The following is a 23,685-nucleotide window of genomic DNA, read 5'->3' as shown; positions in this document are numbered from 1 at the left end:
ATGAAGGTTAATTTTAGACATTAAATTAACATTGTGGCTAGTTCTACATGTCCCTTACATAGTCCTAAGAATCCTCAACTGTTCCCCTCCTCCCAATTAAAAACCTTTTCATCCATCCTAGGATTTCAACCCCACATCCTTCCAGTGTCGTACAACTGGACCCGGACTTCTTTCAGCCAGCACCAACACCACTTTACAGATTTAAGAAATTGTTCTCCATTGATTCTAAGAGGCACTCCATTCCCTTCCCATATCATACTACCTCTAAAGCACAGTCAGCCCAGTGAGCATGGAGTTACGACCAGAGGCCAGATCCTCAGCTGATGTAAACTGTCATAGTTCCATTGACTTCAGCTGAACTTCAACAACTTACACATGCTGAGGATCTGACAGTCCTGCATGACAGTGTACCACACAATAACTGAGCAAGTAGGCCTCTCCAACAATTTCCAATTTGGGTTATCTCAGCACACAAAACAAACTGTTATTGTTTAAGGTTAGTTTTTCCAAGAATATGTATGGACAGAGCAAGCATATAAATAGTCCTTGTACACCCCATTCTTTACCTCACTATATTCCTGAACATCATCCTTTAGCTCCTCAAGCTCCTCCTTTTCTTTTGTTAACAATTTCTTCTTTTCCTTCAGTTTGGTGCAAGCATCACTCAGCATGTCAATCTCCTCCTTGGTTATTTCCTCACCCTAAAAAGTGAAGTATCCAAATGAGCATAGGACACATTTGTGGTTTCTTTCAGAAAAAAAATTGACACAGTGAGAGTCTGTATTCTTTTAGGTTTCAGAGCAGGTAAAATACATAGACTGATATTTTGAGATTGGTGCATGGATGTTAGGTATATTAGAACAATCGATCTACTCATTTTTAAAAAGTGAATTAAAGATAGTTTTTGTTACTGTAATTGTCCCTTAGCCCCTCAGGCAATTTCTGTGATTTTCACAGCCATATTTCCCCACTGTTTAAAAAGTGTTTCTCTCCTACTTGTTGCTGTGTGAAAGAACACAAACAGAGGAAATGACTGACAGAAGAAACAATGAAACTGACTCTATGAAAAGTTCTGAAATGCACATATCAATTGAAAAAAAAATGTTCCTTCCTCCTCTAAGCTCTTTAAATTTATAGTAACCTTTGGTAATACTTGTAAAATTAGCAGATAACACATTTCAAGACAGATGTCTGACTTATAAACTGGTGTCTTTTTAAACACCGAATATTTAAAAGTAAAAAATCCTAACCTTCAACTATCCCAAAATGAGAACACCAGAAGCTAGACTCGAAAAATGGCTCGTCACAAACAAACAGAACTAGAGAAAGGCTAGAAATCTCTTTGTCTTTATTTTAATTTCCTGGCTTCAGCTAAAGACATAAGCAAACACATTTGCATTAATCCATAAGAAAAAAATTGTATAAATACCATTTTAGCCTACAAAAGTAGCACAGGCTGTAAAGTGCTATAATTATTTGTGACATTTAGCTCTAATTGCCCATCTTATGAGAAAAGCATTTCACCCAGTTGCTTCATGGGAAAGTGCCTGTTCACTTCATCACCTATCCTTCCCCAGTTCACTGATAAATGAACACTGAGCACAGATCATAATGTACTCTCCCAATAATTAAATGATAGCTCTGACCCTTCTTGGTGAATGTACTTGCTGAGCAGTAGCACGAGGAATCAACATATTCTCCTGCAAAAATCTGCAAGAAAATCAGGCTAGAAGCTTTGCTTTTTTGTCAGATCACCATAGCTGCAATTCCCAACTTAACAAGTGGTACTTAAAGAGTGTGTGTGGGGTAGGCAAGCCATCAACCATTAATATATCAAAGTCTCTTTTGCTAGTCCATTTAACACCTTATTCCATTTCTGACAGTGAAATATGCTTCTTTATTAACTGTGTGTGTTTATTTTGGAAAAGTCATGTTTGCACAAGATTTTGAAAAAACTTTCAGTATTCCACAAATCAAGTATACCAGTGTACATTCACATTGTACATTCACATTGCGGGGAGGGACAGCTCAGTGGTTTGAGCATGGGCCTGCTAAACCCAGGGCTGTGAGTTCAATCCTTGAGGGGGCCATTTAGGGATCTGGGGCAAAAATTGGGGATTGGTCCTGCTTTGAGCAAGGGGTTGGACTAGATGACTTCCTGAGGTCCCTTCCAACCCTCATATTCTATGATTCTATGATTGTTTAGACACCAACCAGTACTGGGTTTTCAATGCTAGTGTAACTGATTTTACATCTCATTTACTGCATGAATCATATCAAAGAGCGTCTCTCTCTCTCTCTCACTCACACATCAAATAACCAGAGATCAGCTCACAAACAGTGAGAACCTTCTTCATGTCAAAAGTGAGGTTCTGGCAGTCTCTTAATTTACAAAAAGAAAAGGAGAACTTGTGGCACCTTAGAGACTAACAAATTTATTTGAGCATAAGCTTTCGTGAGCTACAGCTTACTTCATCCGATGAAGTGAGCTGCAGCTCACGAAAGCTTATGCTCAAATAAATTGGTTAGTCTCTAAGGTGCCACAAGTCCTCCTTTTCTTTTTGCGGATACAGACTAACACAGCTGCTACTCTGAAACCTCTTAATTTACAGGTAGCATCCATCTCCCTACACATTTTCAATGTAGTTTCTAAAATTTATAACATAATAAAAAAGAAAAAAGTCTCAGAGCTAAGACAAAATGACAGTCAATTAGCACAAACTCATCCATGCATGTTCTATTTAATGGGTTAAAGCAATCAGTTTAAAAGAAGCCATTAAGTTGTTTCAGAAAGTATCTAAAATTACTCATTACTCGTCTAAAACAGTAAGTTTTTGCCCCACAAAAAAATTGTCTGGAAAGGTCTCTGACCAAATGTGCCAACTCTTTTTGGGTTCCCACACCAGATATATTTCTCAAATTATTTTCATCATCATCTTCACAATCTTTTCCCACTCCAGAAACTAATCTTGGTCTCCCTTGGACAGATACTTTGTTTCTGCCACATATTTACTGATATTCACATGTAGTATTTTTGCACAATTTCTTCTTTGCTTCCATTTTAGAAAGATATCCCAGAGCATTTAAACTCTTCACACGTGGGAAAAAAGGGTATCATTTTAACTGTATGGGTTACCTTGATGCCTCTTCTAAGGAAACAAAATCCAATTAAGTTTGCTTCCCCTTCACATCACAGCCAAGATTCTTGGAACCGGGCATTATATTAGTTGCCCAGTATCACCCCTTTCCAAGGTCACAGTGAACTTCTATGGTATAGTAAGCAGTATTGTTCAGAGTATTCCAGATGAGGTTGAATCAGTACCTTTTAAGTGACTACATAATTTCTTTGTTGGAGTTATCCTGCTATTAATACAACCTTACTTATTTTCATTTAACTAAGGCAGTGATGATTACCTAAAAAGGCAATTTAAAATATTCATTTAAAAAGTTAGCAGTGATGTTGATCTGTAGGAGCACTGGTGTCCAGAGAAATCTGATCATATCTCCTGAACAACAGTAAATTTTACAATAATTAACCAAAAAAACTAAGAAATTCAACTATAAGTTAAATTTAAGGTGCGTGACTAAGTGGGAAAGCCCATATACATTATTTTACTCCAGAAAACACTTCCACAAATGGTAGAAAACCCAAACTGAGCATCACAAAATATTTGATTTTCTACAGCAAAACACAAAGCATTAATAGATCCTTAATCAGCTAAATAATTCAATTTCTAACATTAGAAATGTAAAACATGTTCCTAACCTTAATACATAGGTACCACTGCCACTTTTCAAACTTTGCAGCATGTAAGAGAATAGTAACTAGTAATGTAAGTTGTTTGAATGAACACTAACTTAATGCAACTAATATATGAAGCAGATGCTCTATGCTAGTCTAAACTGAATTAGAAAAGGCACACAAACATGCACAAAAACTACTACTGTGAATAATTTAGTTCTCAAAATGTTAAACATCAGACAAGCTAGAAAATGTAGAACATTATTTAGAGAACTGCTAATGAAGAATTCCTCAAAACAAGTATGGGCGGGGGGAGGAGGAAGAGTACAAACTATAGAGAATATACAGTCTAGAAAGTGACATTTGTATTGCTTTTAGGAAAAATAGTTTATAGAAAAGTTTCCTTAATTGTGACAAAATGCCTGAAGCCAAGAGCACAGTCACATTTTCAAACAAGATTTTCCACAGGGCAAATCTGACAACCACTGAACAAGATAAAAAAAAAGGGATAAACTAGTTGTTTGTGTGTGTATTGATCAATTCATAACTTTCCCCCTACAACTCCTTTAAAAAAATTATAATTATATTCTAGGTTTTTGGGGTTGTAACAGTTATCTTTTTAGAGAGTTCTCTGAAATGAGAGCACCGAGTTCACCATTTTGTTCTACGATAGTGAGGTTAGTCTAGTGTGCATGAATCAGTGTCCTAGCAGGTCAGTTTTCAAGATCACAGTACAGATGCCATTGATGGGGTCCACAAAAACCACTCGGTAGTATATTTCCAATATTTTCAGATTATAATAATGTAATAAACAACATATAGCATTGTTATTCCTGATTGAGATGGTCCCATTTTCCTCTTTATGAATTCAGTTCCCTCCACGAAACAGTCTGGATTTTCAGAAGCTTGTAAAATTCTTCTCTTAACATAATATATGTATATTAGGCCCAAGATCCAGCAAAGCACATATACCTAGGCTTATGGCCTGTGCATGTTTGGGGACAGTGAACCAACCATCATCTAACCCCCACACCCGTCATTTTATAACACTATAATTTAGCTATTCAAATCTTGTGTTAAGTAGCTAAACTATAAAATGGACACCCCGAGAATGTTTTCCCTTCATCTTGACAATTCCTTTGCCACAACCAGGTAAACTGATCACAAGTAAAAAGAAAAGGAGTACTTGTGGCACCTTAGAGACTAACAAATTTATTTGAGCATAAGCTTTCGTGAGCTACAGCTCACTTCACCGGATGCATCAAGGTGCCACAAGTACTCCTTTTCTTTTTGCGGATACAGACCAACACGGCTGCTATTCTGAAACCTGATCACAAGTAGTATCAGAAGTGCACAGCTACTCAAGGTAAAAGGTTTTGCTACAATTGATTCTTCGCCAAGGGATGCAATGATGAGACTCATCTCTTTAGAAAACTGAGCTGTTAAAGTAAAAAGGAAAAGCTTATAAAAATGGGAAAATACCGAGTATGGTCAAACAATGTTGGGAACAAAAAAAAAAACATTCAGTTCCCCAGGGACATTTTTAAAACTTAAGGGGTCCACAAATGGAGTCCAAAGTAGCAATTTAAAAGAAGCCAAGCTAGAGAACAAGATTTAAGAGTGGAGAGAGGGACACTTCAAAAAGATTCTGGCAAATTCAAATAAGCCTCTGGCCTTGGGTGAATTTCAATAGAGTTGATTTGGACAAGCTCCCTAAATCACTAGACCAACACCTAAATGAAAGGTGGTAAGTTCAATAATCGCACTGAATCCTGCCAACAGAAGCTGCTTGCCCCACTGAAAAAAGAAGTGAGTTTATAATGATCCCGGCATTCTTCCTTTTAGCTTAAGATACTGTTTGGCAGCTGTGTAAAGCTAGTAACATTTTAAAGTGCTCTATTCTTCCTGCAGGCTGTAAGGAAACCTGACTGGGTCAAAACTTAGCTCACAGCTGATTCCTGTATTAATGAGTTTGTTGTACATGTAAAAGATTCCAATACAAAATATTAGAACATTAGGAATTACACCATGATAGAGACAAGGGGCCATATTCTTGCTCTCAGTTACCCAGTCTACACACAGAAAAAAACATAATTGAGATCCTGAAGCTATACATACATCACTGTAACAAAGAAGTCTCCTAAACCATCATCCTAATTCTAGAAGTTAGTAATTCTTCCATCTTCTGACTATGCTCTTCAGGAAAGAAACCCATTTTTATCTTGTTTTGTCAACTGCCATACATATACTCCTGCCCAATGGTATTATATAAATAATAAACAGTAAAAATGGAAGTGCAGCGGTCAAACTTCTAAAGCCATGGCAAACAACCTCAGAACTAGGTATATCAGCTGCACAAAATGGAAACATTTTAAGATTGTGGACAGGCTTAGCAGTTCTCTTTGTCCTAGGCCTTGCATGCAGGCAATCTAAGGGTTTGGGTCTAGACAGATTTCTCTTCAGGAGGTAAGACAGCTAAAATTAGCAAGTCTGCTAAGATTTTCCTCAAACTCACTGAACTGTGTTGAGGAAATTCAGTTGCCTCTAAAGACAGTGATATTTTTATACTGGATCAGCTTACACTTTTCAAACATGGTTTTAAAACCGGTCTTTGATTCCAAAATTTACCTTAATGCCTTCTAACACTGGTGCTGTATCTTTCAAGGTCTCTGAATGCAGTGTCAAATCCACGCTAGCCAGTTCATGTTCAGTATCCACAGCTATCTGGCTTTTCTTTACATGTGCAGCAGCTGCTTCAAGATCCACTGCAGACTCCATCTCTTTCTGAATTTCAAAATCACATTCAAAAAGACATTCATTAATACAGAACAGCATCATGTTTCTCTGTTTTCAGAATCATCTCCTTAATTAGATACAGGTTCCATGACTCTACAAAAGCAGTCTGAACATCTCTGCCAGTTACAAATTGACTAATTTCAATCACAATGTCTAAGCCCATTTCATGAAAATATTAATAAAATTATGCCTTTTAAGATATGGCTTGATACAACAATAATATTCAGTTTCCATAGACAAGTAAGCCAAACACTGTTATAGCAAGTATATTCACTTTTTTTAATGTTAAATATTAGCAAATCCAACTGCAAAGGATATTTTAGGTTAGAAAAGTTTGGAAACTGTTTAAAGAAACAAAAATATCTCCTGTTGCCTCTGAGTAACAGAATCAAACATAACAGACGGAAATGACATTTTAGGTCATCTAGTCAATCCCCTGAATTGCAGGATTGTTCTCTATATTTCTTTTTCCTCTGCCTTCCATGTTTTAAGATGCCCCACATCTTCCAAATGTGCATTTTGAAGTCTTTTTGATTACAGACAAAACCCAGAATAGAGGCACTATAAAATTCCAAAAGAAACACAATGGAGTCCACAATGGGCTAAGTGTTCATGCTACTGATGCACTTAATTCTCAACATCTGGAAGTTGCACTTACCCTTGCTGCAACCTGAAGGATTTCTTTGGCTTTCTCAGCAGCTTCAGACATTCTTTCCATCTCTTTTTCTTGATTTTCTTTTCTAATGGCTTCTTCTTCCTGAAGGGTTGCTTCCAGCTTAGCTTTATTATCTACTTTTTCACCCTCAACTTCTGCTGCTTTGACTTGAGCCTCTTTGGCCTAAACAGATTGGAAGGATGACATATGAACAAACTGCTACATTTTGAATTATGTAGCTCAAAGGTCTTAACACTTCAGTGAACACACTGCCAAACAAATAAAAATTATACTACTAGTGCAGTCCACAGAGAGAATTCTGTTTATTTTGAGAAACCTACAGAGCCTTTCTACTTTGATATTGTTAAAGTTTTTCATTCTCTAAAATCACTAAGCAGCTGTGCAAGTCATTCCTTTCTCCTGTCCCCTATATGAATCTTTTTCAGGACAAAATTGTAAAGAAGTTTTGAAAACCCATTCCTTCAGAAAAGACATGTTTGGCAGAGCATATTTTTAGATTAACTTTTACCTCAGTAACCTCCCCCAACATGGTAGACCATACACATGGGAAGATGCAGTCCCTACACTGAAGAGCTTACAATCTAAGTCAAAAGCAACATCAGAAGGGTGAGGAAGATAAATACATACAATAGGAGTATAAATTAAAGCTAATTTTGATTATTAACTACACTTGTCTGCCCCCCCCCCCCCCGCCAGCTGTTCTGAAATTTTGCCTATTTCTTGTGGTATCATGGAGGAAAGGAGTCTTTTAAAAGGGATTTGAAGACAGGCAGTTCCATGAATAGGGGACAGTGCAGAAGCAACACAAAGATGGTTGTGAGACACACAGATGGTTAAGACTAGCATTGCTAACACAGTGGGAACAATGTAGTAAAAGCTGTAACTGAATAAATATTTCTATAATCACATCTTTGAAACAGCACCTACAAGTCTGTTAAAAATAAATATGTAGTCTTTAAATAAATACTGTATCAGTCTTTACTAGTTGACTTAAAACCTTGAATAGCTTAATTTTTATAAAATTAACCCAATCAATCAGGGAAAAGAGGTAGATGAATGTGACTCTGTACAAGAACTATGTGGTGTTTAGGTAATTGTGTTTGGAAAGATATGTAATAGGTTCTGTGTGGCTGCCTTAAAGATGTAATGGTCAACTGACAGAATGATAGCTACCACTGTCAGCATACCCTGAAAATGAAATGGCTTTAACATTACAGCCAGTCCTCGGACTTATGACACAATTGGTTCCTGAAAATTGAGTCCTAAGTTGAAACGTTGTAACTCGGAACCGCAATCCACTCCACTACGGGACCGAGCACCATAAAGTCGAAACCAATGGTCGTAAGTTGAATCAGGGTGTCAATTCAGAAAGGTCGTAAGTGCCGTTCGGCTTAAGGCGAACGTCGTAAAGTTGAGGACTGCCTGTACTTTCAAATGAGAACTCTTCTACTGAAAGAGACCGGATGAGACAGATCTGGCTTCCAATATCTGTGACCCACAGACAACTGAACTCAAAATTATGACTGGAGCAGCTACTATAGTGGGGACAGGGGCACTGTAGGACAGCTGATGAAGGATTGTTAAGGTTTACACAGGTCTACACTAGCACTATAGTGATAAAGTAGGTTGACTTTGGCTCTGTCTCATTTGGGGAGGTGATATTATTGTGTCAATGTAATGGGGTGCCTATGGGAAACAAATTCAGGTGTGGATACATGCAAAACTAAATTCATAACAAGACTCAGGTCAACATAACTTGGTAGTGTAGATCAGACTTTACTAAATATCTATCTCAAAGCCTGGGGACTTTTAAGGTCTTGTTTATGGAACAAATTGTCACCATGAGTAGGGAGCAAGAGAAAATATTGGCAAGATCATTAAAATGAAACCAAACGCAACCTTCAGGGATTTGGGATAAGATTATTCTCCAAATCTGGAGAAGATTAAAACGTTGTGTCTCAAGAAATCTGTGAGAAAAAAGTGACTCCCAAGATACTCGTCAGAAAGCTTAATTATAACCGAGCCAAGTAATGATGATTCCAAAGAGGAATTAGTGTGTTTTGAGAATCATGCTGATCTCCCATGACTAATTTCTAATGCAAGATTTCAGATACAGCATGCTCTTAAAGTGCTTCACTAATGAAGAGTTGGCCAGACTCCCTCTCCCTCTACAAAGCAGAAGAACAGGCAAATTTTAGTTTCTCCTGCTTACTCCAGGATTTTGGACATCAGAGATACATTTCAGTTAGGCTCACCCAATATGTTGCTCTTAATGGAAGAAGAAAGAAGAGACAGCCAGGCTGCCTCTTATTTATTTTTAACTGGAAACCAGCAGAGAAACTTGAATTTGCAGATAGAGAAATTTATACTTTGCCCAACTGTGCGTTGCACAGGAGCTTGCAGGAGTCAGGGGGTCACAATCTGCATAACTCAGACTGCAGCCACCCTCACTGTACCCATCTTTAACATGGCAGTGGAGCCTGCAAAGGCTACATACCTTAAGATCTTTGTCTCGCTCACTATGTTCTTTACCTCATACTGAGACGTAGTACTGCAAGCTTAGACCTATGGTTTTTTGCCTGTCATGCCTGTGGATTAAAAATGAATGTGCAGCAGGACACATTTTGATTTGAGGATCATTCTTTGGTCAGCCCTTCAGTACATGCCAACTTTCTGTGTGCGCTTTCAAGGTGGCTCAGAGCCTCCTGTTAAGGACAGTTAGGCTTTCTCCATGACTATGCATAATAAAAGTCTTCCAACTGCTGCCTAGTCACTCTGACCTGCAGTAGTGCATACAAAATTTTCAAATGCTGTAGCTGTTTTTGGTCAGCCAGTCATCCAGCTAAGCAAACTAATACATGTTTCATCTAAGTACATCACAGTGGCTACACTTTTTACCCAGGGCCAATACAAAGCTAACACTTAACACTAATAACGTGATTAGTACGTATATATACACAGAATGCCAGTTTTTAGAGAAACTAGTTTTTGTTGAAAGATAGTGTCCTGGTTATATAAAGTAATACATACCACACTCGCTGGTAGTGTCTGAAGTGTTGTTTTGAGCTGATCAGCTGGTGAAAGTGTATCCGGAAGATACATAGCTCTGGATAAAATAAGCAATGAAGTGGGGATTTGTTGGTCCAGGTGCAGCTCTAGCCACTGTAATTCAATAGATATACCTATACAGTTATTTTTATCACACAGAAAAATAGGCATTCCACAGCAAATTGAAAGTTACCACTTATTTTCTAGATAAAATATAATTTATACTTTTGTGTGTGTGTATTTTATACTGTATTTTTTACCATTACTAATGTATTCCAAACAGAACTGAGATCTTTAGATGAAAGCCGCTATGTACAATAAATGCCAGAGCTGCGTTCTTTTAAACAAAAGGTATACATGGGATCAAAAAGTGACAAAAAGTGGATCAGGTGTACATCAACTTTAGAACTATCTGATTAGACCCAACTCACAATTTATGAAAGCTCTATAATTTTAGTCTGATTAATGTATATTACTTTATACCTCAGAAAATAGTAACAGGTTCAGTAAAGGCCAATACCCATATTGTTCATCTATATAATATGCCTACACAGAACAGTATTACTATTTTATGATTAAACAAGTACTGAAGTGATCTTACTGGACATATACCTGTTTAAGTTGTTCCTTTAGTCGTTCTTCTGTTACGCCAAGAGCTCTCATACCTCTTGCTCTACATGCTGCCTGCAGTTCTTTAACAGTCAGACTGTCAACTCCTTCCTCCGCAATCAGCTATACAAGATGTAAAATAAACACCTCACATGTAATGAACATGTAAAAATGTTAACAGGAAAACAATAAGCACATAGATGTTTAGAATGACCAGTAGGGGCTGCTGTGATGATAAAAAATAGAGAGCCGCAATATTTGGAAAGAGAGAGTTAGACAACATTTATGTTGCACATTTCAAGCAGAATTAATTGTTTTAAAAGTTCCAGAGCTGCATGGGTTTTTGGGTTTTCTTGGTAAATATTTTAAAATCATTTCTATGACAAAGTTTACACTTATAAAAATATTTTTTCTTTCATTCTAATGAGCTACTCCTATTGTCATGAATGGTAGATACAAGCACAGATTAATGGGGGAACATACAGAAATCAAAAGATTAAAATGGTATTGTGAATGTAAAGGAAATAACCTAGTGTTAATTTACATATAGCTGAACTTTCCAAATGGATAGTCCTATCAAATCCATGCTTACCCCTTACTTCCATGGATCCCTATTTGACAGATTTTAAGAGCTGGAGAGGTGGGTTAATGAGCTATAGTTACAGGAGATGATTCAGAGCTGTACTGCCCGTATTGGTGAATTTATTAATCAGAAAACTGCAGTATTTTTCACTGACTAATATTTATCTGTCTCTAGAAGTCCTTCATAAAACAGGACTTGCCTTCCCAAAACTTCCATAATTGAAAAGTAAGTCTTCCTTCAAACACGAGTGGCTTTTCAGAACAAATCAAAGCTACTGGATTTTGGCACTTATGAAAAGTGTTCAATTAACAATATTGTTTGTGTAGGCATACACTATGCAAGCTTCTCCAAAACAGTTTTGTCAATGTAATCAGACCTAATATATTCATAATTAACATGAAACATTTCAGTTCTAGCCCTCCTGGACAGAGAGATTGCCAGTCATGGTAAAGTGTGTAGTGAGGAAAATGAGCGCAAATGGCTAGCGAAAGACACAATGAAACCATCAAATCCATCTTCCTGTGACCACACCAAATCTGAAATCGACTCTCAATAAATTTAAGATTAGTGCACTAACCGAATGTTTCCAGTACCAATGCTATACTTTGCCTTATTTTTAAAGGGCCAGCAGTTCTTTCCTAAATTGAGGAAGCTCACCTAATTTTAAGGCTTCAGCGTTTTTGCTGAAGTATACAATTAGTATTAATAAAGCTAAGACAAAAATAAGCAGATGCCTAGAAACAAAACGTTTGTATTTCAGCTACACTTGATAAGATTAGATTTTTATCCGTAAATGTTGGTAAACATCGATTTCACCATACACACAAACCAGTATTTCCATCAATAATCATTTTTAAAATGTACAGATAGGCAAAGAAAGAAATATACTGCTTAAAACTTATTAAAGTTTGATTAAAGATATTTACCATATATGTTTTGACATGTTGACATTTTATGTTAAAGATTATAAAAAGTTATTACTTTTTGAATCTCAACATGTCATTAAATAATGACTGTCTTCCTCCCCTATAATTTCCCACAACTGTGAAATTTTAATTCTACAAAAAATTTTAAAAAGCTTTAAAATAAAATTGATAATATCCACCAGAAATATAAATATAAAAATCAAATTCTGCCAAGCTTAATTATAGCATTGGAACAGATAAACATTTTTTTTTTTTTTTTAATCAAAGCATGACTAAAATGACTTACTTTGTCATCTGCTTTCATGGACCTCAACCTCATGATCAGCTGGAAGCGCAGAAAGTTATTTGTCCCGATTGACTGAAGTTCCAACAGTTTACAGAGAGCCACCAGCTGAGGCCTAGTAAGATTGTCCAGTGTAAGCTCATCTTCAAACAGTTTAGAGAACCGTAAGATCTCCTCATTACTAGGTCTTTCACCAGTCTCTCGGATCTAAGAAAATTAAAAAAAATTATCTCAAAGCAAATTTACTGGATAAATATCGCTTTTAACAATAAGTACTGTACAGTTCTTAACTAAAATATTTTGTTCCAATTCCGATTATTCATAATGTTTTCACATTGTGTATTCAGAGACAGGGTCTTTTGTCTTTCACAGCAAATAAAAGGTTGTCAACAGAACAGTCTGCATTGTGTAATCTGAATGGGTTGGTATACAAATAAATTAAGTGCTCTGATACAGTACAGCACTGATTATCTAGGAATACGTAAGCATATTTACTGGTTTTACTGTAGCTATATTATCTTGAGTGGTGACCTAAACAGATCATGAGCTAAGCAGAGTCAAGCCTAATCAGGACTTGAACATGGCATCTGCAAGAAAAACCCATGTACTACAGGAAGTGGTGATAACAACTGCTCTCTTTGATTAGGTATGGAGCCAATATGAAAGAATGTTAAGGAGTGCTGTGCTGTTGGAGGTACAACAGAAATCCTCATTTGTGATTATTAAAGATGCAACAGCATTTTTTGCACCTGATAGGTTTTCATCTCCGGTATCCTCGTCAAATGCTAAATTTGGGTAATTATCTAAATTCTCCTTACAGTTGCAAACGGATATGACATTACATTTCACTTCCTGTCCTTACCTACAATATTATCTAGTTTGTAATATTGCTATATACTGTTACCACATTCTACAGCAGAGGAGTCTGTACTTCCAAGTGACACTATTCCTGTGTACTAACAGTAATTTGAAAACCACCTGGAATCCTTCTGGATGAAAAGGCACTGTCTATTAAATGATTAACATCACATTTACAACTATATACTATAACGTCTAATGGCAGCTGAAAGTAATTTAATTCAGAAACTGGAATAAATATTCAGAGAAACAAGAGGATTTCTCAATTTTTTTTAAACTTGCTCCCAAGAACACAAACATGCCATGGCTGAAGATTCATCTTCATATAAGCTGCACTTTTTTAAAATTTAAAAATTATACATCATCCATTGTTTAATGCACTACCAGTGATATGGAGTTCAAAGAACCTTACAGGTTAATGATTCCGTTTTATTTAGAACCCTGATCATTCCATCATAGTACTTAATTAAGGCTACGTCTTCACTAGAGTACTGGGAATCCTAGTCTGCCTGACAAATATTTGAGCTAGCATCTCATGCATATTCAGACACCTAAACAAAACCTGCACTATGAAGTTTTGTCATTGAATCATCCAGCTGGAAATCTGGGAATTTGTTCATCCTCTGAGAGGCTGATAGTTTTCCAGTCATCAGATGAACTTTTATTAACGAGAGAACACAGAAATTTGGAAGGTAAGGAAGGCTATGAAAGCATCAACCTCAGGAGTGTCCCTACATTGAAGAGGCTATAAATTGGAGAGAGGGAGGTGAAACGAGAAGATGCATTTTACAATTTAAGAGTGCCCTTCTGCTCTGCTACATTAGCTTCAGCAGAAATTAGGAACACCGATCCACTACAGTAGCCTGCAAAAGGGATCTTTATAACAGGAGTATTTTCTCTTCTGTTTTAGTTTGAATTTCACCAGTTTTTATGATCATCATATCTGTCAAAGGCAAAGAAAAAACTATAGTCTGTTACTTCCTGTCAAGGTTCCTTCCCCACTCTGAACTCTAGGGTACAGATGTGGCGACCTGCATGAAAGACCCCCTAAGCTTATTCTTACCAGCTTAGGTTAAACGCGGCCACCAAAGTGTTACACAAAGAACAGGGGAAGTGCCCACTTGGAAATGTCTCCCCCACAAAATTCCCCCAAGCACTACACCCCCTTCCCTGGGGAAGGCTTGATAAAAATCCTCACCAATTTGCATAGGTGAACACAGACCCAAAACCTTGGATCTTAAGAACAATGAAAAAGCAATCAGGTTCTTAAAAAGAGAATTTTCATTAAAGAAAAAGTAAAAGAATCACCTCTGTAAAATCAGGATGGTAAATACCTTACAGGGTAATCAGATTCAAAACATAGAGAATCCCTCTAGGCAAAACCTTAAGTTACAAAAAGACACAAAAACAGGAATATACATCCCATTCAGCACAACTTATTTTATCAGCCATTTAAACAAAACAGAATCTAAACACATCTAGCTAGATTGCTTATTAGCCCTTTACAGGAGTTCTAACCTGCATTCCTGCTCTGGTCCCGGCAAAAGCATCACACAGACAGAGAGACCCTTTGTTTCCCCCCCCCCTTCAGCTTTGAAAGTATCTTGTCTCCTCATTGGTCATTTTGGTCAGGTGCCAACGAGGTTATCCTAGCTTCTTAACCCATTACAGGTGAAAGGGTTTTTCCTCTGGCCAGGAGGGATTTAAAGGTGTTTACCCTTCTCTTGATATTTTTGACACTTCCAAAATCTGTTGAGGGTGCAGAAGTAGCTTTCCCAGTTCACAAATGCATTAAAAGATTCGGGAACTCCCAAATCACACATCACATAGGGCTTTAATCAGTGGCTCCGAGAAAGATAAGTATACCACTAATGAAACACCTAAAATATTTGGATTAAGAAAAAAAGGAAAGCAGTCTAGCCTTTTATTATTCTGGTATCTACACTGTATGATGTAAGGAAAGTGAATGTGATATGAAGTTTGTCTTATATTGCAAATGATTAAGTTGTAGTGTGACAGTGCGCAAACACACACACACACACACACGGCAAGCCTTGAAAAATTCTCTTACCCATCATCACAGGGAAGTAAGAAATATCCCTAGTGAATATGGGGACCTATGTCATCAATTTCTGAAGAAGTTAACCATATTTTAAATTGCTACTAGCTTTTATGGTAGCAACGTTAACCTTCCCACTGTGAATCAATGCAGTGGTATTCTTCCTGTATCTGCAAACAAAGTTCCAGTACCTCTTCTGCTGCTCATAAGTCTGCCAAGAAGCACCAAAGAAATTAGGCAACTCAGTTTCATTATTCCTGTTCAGAATCTTGGGAGCACAAGGGAAACTGCCAAAAGTCATGCCAATTTCCTACTACTCAAAAAAGCTATGTCCAGGAGCAGAGGAAGACATTGAACTTATTTGCAAGGGAAAAAATGTAAAGGACGAGAAGAGAAGGTTACTCACCATATGCAATAACTGATGTTCTTCAAGATGTGGAGGTATATGTGCATGCTGACATTTCTTCCAGGATTCTGTCCCTAGACCTTGCTTGGGTGTGCCATAGTACATAACCTCTGGGTAATAGGTTTATGTTAAATTTGTAGATTCTTTATCTGCAAGAAGGGAGGAGCATTGCTTTTTTCCCTTGCCTTCCTCAACCAGAGCCTCTTGACTGTTGCAAGGGTGACAGTCTGATACTCTGTTCTTCTGTCAGAACAGTCTGACTTTCATAAGACAGGGTGAGGAGGCAGGAAGGAGAACAAAAAAAACCCAGCCAAAAACACGGCAGGAGGACAGAGCAGAAGGGCTACTTCTTCTTCGAGTAGGGTCCCTATGTGTGCTCCACTGTAGGTGCAGCAGTGCCTCCTGCACCTGGTATCGGAGATCTTCGGTAGCAGTGCCCATTGGGCCAGATATGTGCTCCTCCCCATCTCGCACCAGGTGGGGGGAGGGGGAAGAAATCAATATATTGCGCTGTCTGGCCCAACTGCCCTCAGTGCCTTCTCTATCACAGAGCTTATCTTTCAGCTCCAAAGCAGAGGGGAGGAGGGCAAGTAGCACCAATAGGGACACACAACTTGAAGACATTAGTTACTGCACATGATGAGTAACCTCTTCTTCTTTGAGTACTATCCCTATGGATGCTCCACGGTAGGTAACTGTAAGACCAGTGCTCCTACAAGAAAGGCTGGGGCTTCAGAGTGGCGTCCAATAAGGGCATCTGAAACTGCGGCATGGGTAACTGCAGGTGGTCGCTTTGCAAATGTCAAGGACCAGCACATGGTTGAGAAAGGCAATCGAGGTGGAGAGAGTGAGTGGAATACACTCAAGTTCCAGGTGGATGCAGCTGGTTGTGCAGTTGATAACAAAGGTGTATGAACTCTGAGATCCATTTGAAAAGGCGTTGTTTGGATACAGCTACTCCCTTCAATTGTTTGGCAGTTGAGAGGAATAAGTGTGGCAATCATCTGAAATTTTCATTCTATCAAGGTAAAAGGCTAATGCTCACCTAACGTCCAAGGTGTGTAGTGTCGCTTCATGTTGGTTGGTATGTGGCTTTGGGAAGAAGAAGGGAAGATGGATAGGTTGGGTCAAATGGAAGGAGGACAGCACAGCACCTTGGGTAGGTGTTTTGGATGCATGTGTAATGTGACCCTGTCCTTATGAAAAAGTGTGTATGGGGATATGCCAAGACAGCCCCTATTTCTCCTACTCGTCAGGCAGAAATGCTACGAGAAGTACTGTTTTCATGGAAAAAATAATGTAGGAGCACATTGCCATGGGCTCAAACAGTGGTCTGGTGAGACAGCTCAAGGTGAGGTTGGAATCCTGTACATGAGGGTAAAAGTTCAAAGGACCTTTAAAGACTCTCTTCACAAGCGGGTGGGTGAATACGGAATAGCCATCTATCTCGGGCTGGAATGCTGGGATATCAGTGAAGTATGTACGAAGGGAGCTTGTAGACAGACAGTCTAGATCTTAAAAGGTCAGGCCTATAATCTAGAATGAGTGGTAACAGGGTGTTCATTGCTGAGACATGATTGGATGTGCACCAGGATCTGAATCTTTCCCATTTTTGGAGGTAAGTATGGCAAGTCATGTCATGTCTGCTATTTAAGAGAACCTCTTTTGCTGTCTCTGAACAGGTCATTTCTGAATCCCAAAACCAGGAAGGAGCCATGCCTTCAAATGAAGGAGACAGATGTGGGCCGAATCCTCCAGCCCAATCCTGAGAGAGGAGGTACAGAATCAACTGCAACGTGATCGGAGAACATACTGTCATTTATAGGAGGTAAGGATACCAAATTTGTCGTGGCCATGTTGGGGCTATGAGGATGACTCTGGCTCATTCCACCTGTATTTTATGAAGTACCTTGAACAAGTAGTGAAAAGGTGTAGAATAGTGGGGCATCCCATATAATAAGGAAAGCATCTCCCAGAGACCCATGGCCTAGACCCACTCGTGAGAAGACTTGAGAGCATTTGGCATTCACTACTGTGGCAAAAAGATATCTATGTGGGGAAATTCCCAGTGGCTGTATATGTCCTGAAGGACTCTTATCTCTAGTTCCCACTCGTGATCTTGAGATATTGTCTGCTAGGGGAGTCTGCCATGGTTTTCTGGTGTCCAGGAAGATATGTGGCCGAAATGTTGATGTCATATTGAATACACCAGTTCCACTATTTCAGTGCTTCTGAGCATAGGGAGTGGGATCTTGTTCCGCCTTGTCTGTTGATGTAGAACATGCAGGCGATATTGCTGGTCATTACTTCTATGGTCCGATGTCTGATCAGGGGTAGGAAATGTCGGCACCCATTGTGAACCGCTCGCAGTTCTACAAGATTGATATGCATGAAGGATTCTGCGGAGGACTACATTCCCTGCATTGTGTGGGTCATAAGGCATGCTCCCCAGCCACTTAGGGAGGCACTGGTTGTTAGAACGAGGGACTGTGCTGGTTGGAGAAAAGGGACCCCATACAGACGTTTTGGGGTTGTGTCCATCAGTGTAGTGAGTCCTTGATCTTGACAGGCATGGATAAGAGTTTGTGAAGATGGTTTCTGTGAGGTATATACACCATGTGTAGTCACGCCTGCAGACAGCATATGTACAACTGTACGGGGAGATATCAGCAAACCAGTAAAGTGCCTGAAACCACTATGGCTTATTGCTAAAAGTAGCCAAGTCAGCAGGCTGTAAAGTGTCCATGTAGCAAACTCAGCTTGACCAAGGCAGGAGGGGAGGGGGTTTTGAGTGCCACAGAAAGGGCAACTTGACCCACGTCCTTCCTGATAAAAATTGTGTTGAAGTTGCTGATACATGCATTTTAGAAGAGCAGGATGTGCCCCAGGAATGTCTATTGGGGTCTCAAGGCTGCAAACTCTGGAAAAACCCACACCTCGTTAATCAATAATCAGAAGGAGCCTCTTGCTTGCCCATTGGAACTGCTTGCTTAACAAGTTTTCTTTAAGGGACCTGTCATTCTATTACTAATGTATAATAAGGGGGAAAAGTTTGAGGTAGTGGGACTCTTCAGGACTGGACTCTCCCTCTGGATACATCTTGTGTTCCCCACTGGCAGCCGCCATGCCACTCGAAAGCCACACTCAGCTTCGGTAATTATCGAGGGTTGGGGGTGTTTTATTAACCTGTTGCGGACGTGTGCAAGTGCTTGAGACTAGGTAAAGTTTAGCTTTAAGTGAAAGCACTCGTGTTGTCCTGTTTGTGCCAGCCATTTATCGGTCGGACAGCCGTGTCTCCCCTGATTTATTTCCTGACACCACCTCGCACAGAGTAAAAGTTACCCAGAGCTTTGGGCTGAAAGAACCCTGAGTAATGCAACCTGGCATGTTTTACCACGAACCTGGCTGCTGCCATATGGTCAAGTAGTTGGAAGCACATTCTGGTTCTCACAGAGGATACGAAGTTGACTATTGTAAAAATCTGTGAGCTGGAAGGCAGGCTCTGGCCTGTATTGCGTCCAGATGTTCCCCAATAAACTCCAGACGTTGTACCAGTGAGTGTCGATTTTTGTATGTTTATTTGAAGGCCGAGGTTCGAGAAAAGGTGCATCAACTTTCATATGGTGTGAACTGCATAGGGTTTGGAGGGAGCCTTGAGGAGACAGTAGTCTAAGTATGGGAATATCACAATGCCTTGTGTGCACAGGTAGGCTGCCACAACCACAAGGACTTTGGAGAATACTCGAGGGGCTGTAGAGAGCCCAAAGAGTAGTACCCTGTATTGGTAACGATGGGTCCCCAGATGAATCTGAGGAATCATCTGTGAGCAGGGTGTATAGTGATGTGAAAATACACATCTTGGAGGTCGAGGGCTGTGAACTAGTCCCCCTGTTCCAGTGCTGGGATAATGGTTGATAGTGTGACCACCTTAAAGAATTGCAGTTGGATAAACTTGTGGAGGTTTCATAAGTCTAGACTGGTCTCCACCTGCTGGATTTCTTTTGGATCAGAAAATAGTGGGAATAAAAACCTTTCCCTCTGTGTTGGGATGGGACCAGTTCTATGGCTCCCAGTTGCAGAAGGTGATTTATTTCTTCTCATAAAAGGTGTTTGTGAGAGGGGTCCCTGAAGAGAGACGTGGAGAGGGCTGGGAGGGAGGTATAGGATTATTGATTATTTCCAGAACCCACCTTGATCATCACTACAAAAAGGTTTTTTTTTTTTCCCCTCCCCCCCCCCCGCTGGTAAATAGCTCACCTTACCTGACCAGTCTCGTTACAGTGTGTATGGTAATACCCATGGTTTCATGTTTTCTGTGTATGTAAAATCTCCCCACTGTATTTTCTACTGCATGCATCCGATGAAGTGAGCTGTAGCTCATGAAAGCTTATGCTCAAATAAATTTGTTAGTCTCCAAGGTGCCACAAGTCCTCTTTTCTTTTTGTGGATACAGACTAACACAGCTGCTACTCTGAAACTTCTCTGAAGTGGTTTGCCGCCATGATGGATAAAAGGGGACTAAACGATCACCAAACCGGCAAGTTGTTAAAGATGGCTGCAGCAACTGGAATGGGCGGAGGCTTCTTGGAGCCAACCAAACCTTCAAAATTGTTGTTTCGATGAAGATGCATGAGAAGTAGCCCACTAAGGCGGCGTCTGTCTGCACTTTGGATGGGATCTCTGTCGTCTTTGTTGCGTTCCATATGACAGTGAGGAGTGAAAGGTGGAGGTTGGGATCTTGGGGTATACCGATATTTCCCCGATGTCTCATCGGCACTGGTGTATATGTGCCAAGAGAGTGGAGTCATTCTAGAGTCCTTTGGAGAATGTAGGGATTCATCAGTGTGCTCAGCAAATAGTTTGGAACCCTCAATGGGTAGATCCTCAACCATGGTCTGCACCTCTTTAGGGAATACGGAGAGGTGAAGCCATGATTCTCGTTTCATTACCACAGCTGTTGCAATGGAGTGGGCAGCCGTGTCTGCGGAAGCCAGGGAGGTTTGTAGTGCCATGTAGGTGAGAAGGTGTCCTTCAGACATGAGTGCCTGGAATTGCTCCTTCTTTTCATCTGATATGGCAAATGTTGATAGAATTCCTGTATTTTAGAATACAGTAGAACCTTAAAGATACAAACACCAGAGTTACAGACTGACTGATCAACTGGACAACACGTGAAACCAGAAGTAACCAATCAGGCAGCAGCAGAGACCAAAAATATATTAAAAAAGACCAAATACTGTACTGTATCTGTATTGCATCTTAAAGGTAGGCACATCTGGGCTGCCTGTCCCCACCCCACCCCCATGCGTGGGGTAGTCACTTACAGCTAAGACATGAAGATGCTGGGGCTGCCAGCCCAAGGCAGCCAGAGCCAGCAGAGCAGGAGCAGCACTGGGGTTGGAGCCACTTTTACCCCACCTCACCCGGACGTGGGACAAGCTTGAAAACTCAATCCGACCCAGGGAAAGAAGCTGCCTGCAAGGAAGCTTCCAGAGGTGAGGAGGGAGCTCAGCTGCTGCTGAAACCTGGCCTAGAGTGTCAGCTGCTGGATCTGGAGCCTGAACTGTGCTTTGTACAGAGTTATGAACATTTCAAAGTACTGACAACCTCCATTCCCAAAGTGTTCGTAACTCTGAAGTTCTACTGTAGTTCATATGATTGTATTTGGCCATAAGAGCTTCGTAATTGGCGATATGGAACTGGAGTGTCGCAGAATAATATACTTTGAAACCGAACAAGTCTAGTCGCTTCCAGTCCTTGGGGTGGTATTGGTGTCCCTTCTGGTGTACTGCATTGATGACCAGGGAGTTTGGAGTAGAACGGGGGGAAAAAAATTCTAAGTCCTTAGCAGGAACATAGTATTTTTTGTCCATTCACCTGCAGGCTGGCGGGATGGATGCTGGGGTCTGCCAGACCTTGACAGTGTCCAAGAGGGCCTCATTAATAGGGAGGACTATCTTTGTCCACGTGGAGGTGTGTAGGATAATCGAGCAGCTTGTGTTGTTGCTCTTTGACCTCTCCAGCAGGATCGAGAGAGATGCTCTGATTCTGTGGAATAGTTCTTGAAAGTGTCTGAAATTGCCTGCAGACATAGGAAGTGTTGGCACGATGGCCTCATCAGGGGAAGAAGAGGAGAAGTGGAGCTTCCTCCTGCTGTTTGTCCGTCATTACTGAGCCGACATCAGGTGGTTGAGAGATGGATGAGGATGGTGATAGTGCGTTTCTGGCTCTGCTTTATGGGCGGTTTGGGAAACTGTGCCAACGTGGAAGAACTGGCATGTGGGTTGCATCCATGGACGTCTGTACCAGGGCCCTGGTTTGGTTCTGGGTTCCAGATAACACAGACCAGCAGCTGATTGTCTGCATGTGTGTTCTGGATATGTGGGTAGAACAGAGTACTCTTCGTTCTCTTCCTCTTCTTCCTTGCTGGGAAAGGGTGGATTCATAGAATCATAGAATATCAGGGTTGGAAGGGACCTCAGGAGGTCATCTAGTCCAACCCCCTGCTCAAAGCAGGACCAATCCCCAATTTTTGCCCCAGATCCCTAAATGGCCCCCTCAAGGATTGAACTCACAACCCTGGGTTTAGCAGGCCAATGCTCAAACCACTGAGCTATCCCTCCCCCCAGCATCTTAAAGGTAGGCACAAGGGTGGTGCGGTTCTAAGTGGTGAAGTGGAGTAGTGTTGTGACTTCAGGGGAAAACATGGGCTATAGGGAGCTCTCTACAGAGAAGCAGAGACTCAGGCATATCAAAGAAGATCAGGTCCCTTGGATATATGAACTGCTGTGGAGCAGGCAAGCATCATCAGCACCGGTGGTTGTTTGGAAAGTGAAGGAGCTATTGGTGCCAAGGGCAGAGTGCATTCCCTCAAGTGGCCAACATATGGTACAGATGGCTTATTTGGTGCCAAGATCTTGCCTGGTGCCAAGGATTTGGTCAGTGCCGAAACAGCTGTCAGGGATGAAACACATGAAGTTGTCTTGGATGAGGCACTCGGTATCATTTCGGAAACTCTTGCACTGTGCTGCTCGGTCCTGAGAGACAGGATGTCTGCCGCCTGGTGCTGCCCATTTAGGGTCCTTGGACTTCTGTTTAGCTCCAGTACCAGAAGTATCTAGATGGTCATGGAAGCCAAGTCTCACCCCGATGATATTGAGGCTACTGACCTCGCAGGGAATGGCTTCTCTGAGGTGGTTCCTTACCAGGCAACGTAGTAGTCTGTTTCTTCCTGTTAAGGGTGTCTTCCTGTCTTGGATGACCGCGGCAAGCTGGGGTTGGACGATGACTAAGCCAGGGGTGAGATCCATGCCAGAGAGGTATCAGAGTGAGGGTCTGAAACTGGCCATAGAGAATGCTCTATGAGGAGAATATTTAGTCTGAGTTCATGGTCCTTTTGGGCCCAGGTGGTCAAGCTGGTGCAGTGGGTGCACTTCTGTGCGATGTGGACCTCACTGACGCAGCAGATGCACTGTGAGTGACTGTCACTCATGGGAAAGGCCTCTCGACAAGAGAGGCACCTCTTGTACCTGGGAGGTCCCAGCACAGTCCCGAGGGGAAGAGCAGGAAACAGGGAATGCATAAGGTAACGGGAAGGGCAGAGTAACTAAAATATTTTATTTTGGGGTTGGGGGGAGGATTAACAGAAAACTGCTAATCACTACGAATGTAAGGTAAGTTAAGGAGAGTCTCTGAAGGT

The 23,685-nt window shown here is 40.5% G+C and overlaps 1 protein-coding gene across 2 annotated transcripts in view; it reads right to left on the bottom strand.

Moving 5' to 3' along the window:
• The window catches only part of LETM1 (leucine zipper and EF-hand containing transmembrane protein 1), a 70,217-nt gene that overhangs the window by 10,915 nt on the left and 35,617 nt on the right, over positions 1–23,685 (bottom strand). For both annotated transcript variants that reach the window (XM_074951827.1, XM_074951826.1), the window contains exons 6-11: positions 12,667–12,870; positions 10,875–10,994; positions 10,245–10,376; positions 7,197–7,376; positions 6,371–6,526; positions 567–701 (exon numbers count right to left, since the gene is read on the bottom strand). In XM_074951827.1, the coding sequence (XP_074807928.1) occupies positions 567–701; positions 6,371–6,526; positions 7,197–7,376; positions 10,245–10,376; positions 10,875–10,994; positions 12,667–12,870 (927 nt within the window). The remainder of the gene's footprint in view (positions 1–566; positions 702–6,370; positions 6,527–7,196; positions 7,377–10,244; positions 10,377–10,874; positions 10,995–12,666; positions 12,871–23,685) is intronic.

This window comes from Natator depressus, chromosome 4 (genome assembly GCF_965152275.1).
Source record: "Natator depressus isolate rNatDep1 chromosome 4, rNatDep2.hap1, whole genome shotgun sequence".
Lineage (NCBI taxonomy): Eukaryota > Metazoa > Chordata > Testudines > Cheloniidae > Natator > Natator depressus.
The sequence above is the reverse complement of the archived record's forward strand: the minus strand, read 5'-3'. Positions and strand labels throughout refer to the sequence as shown.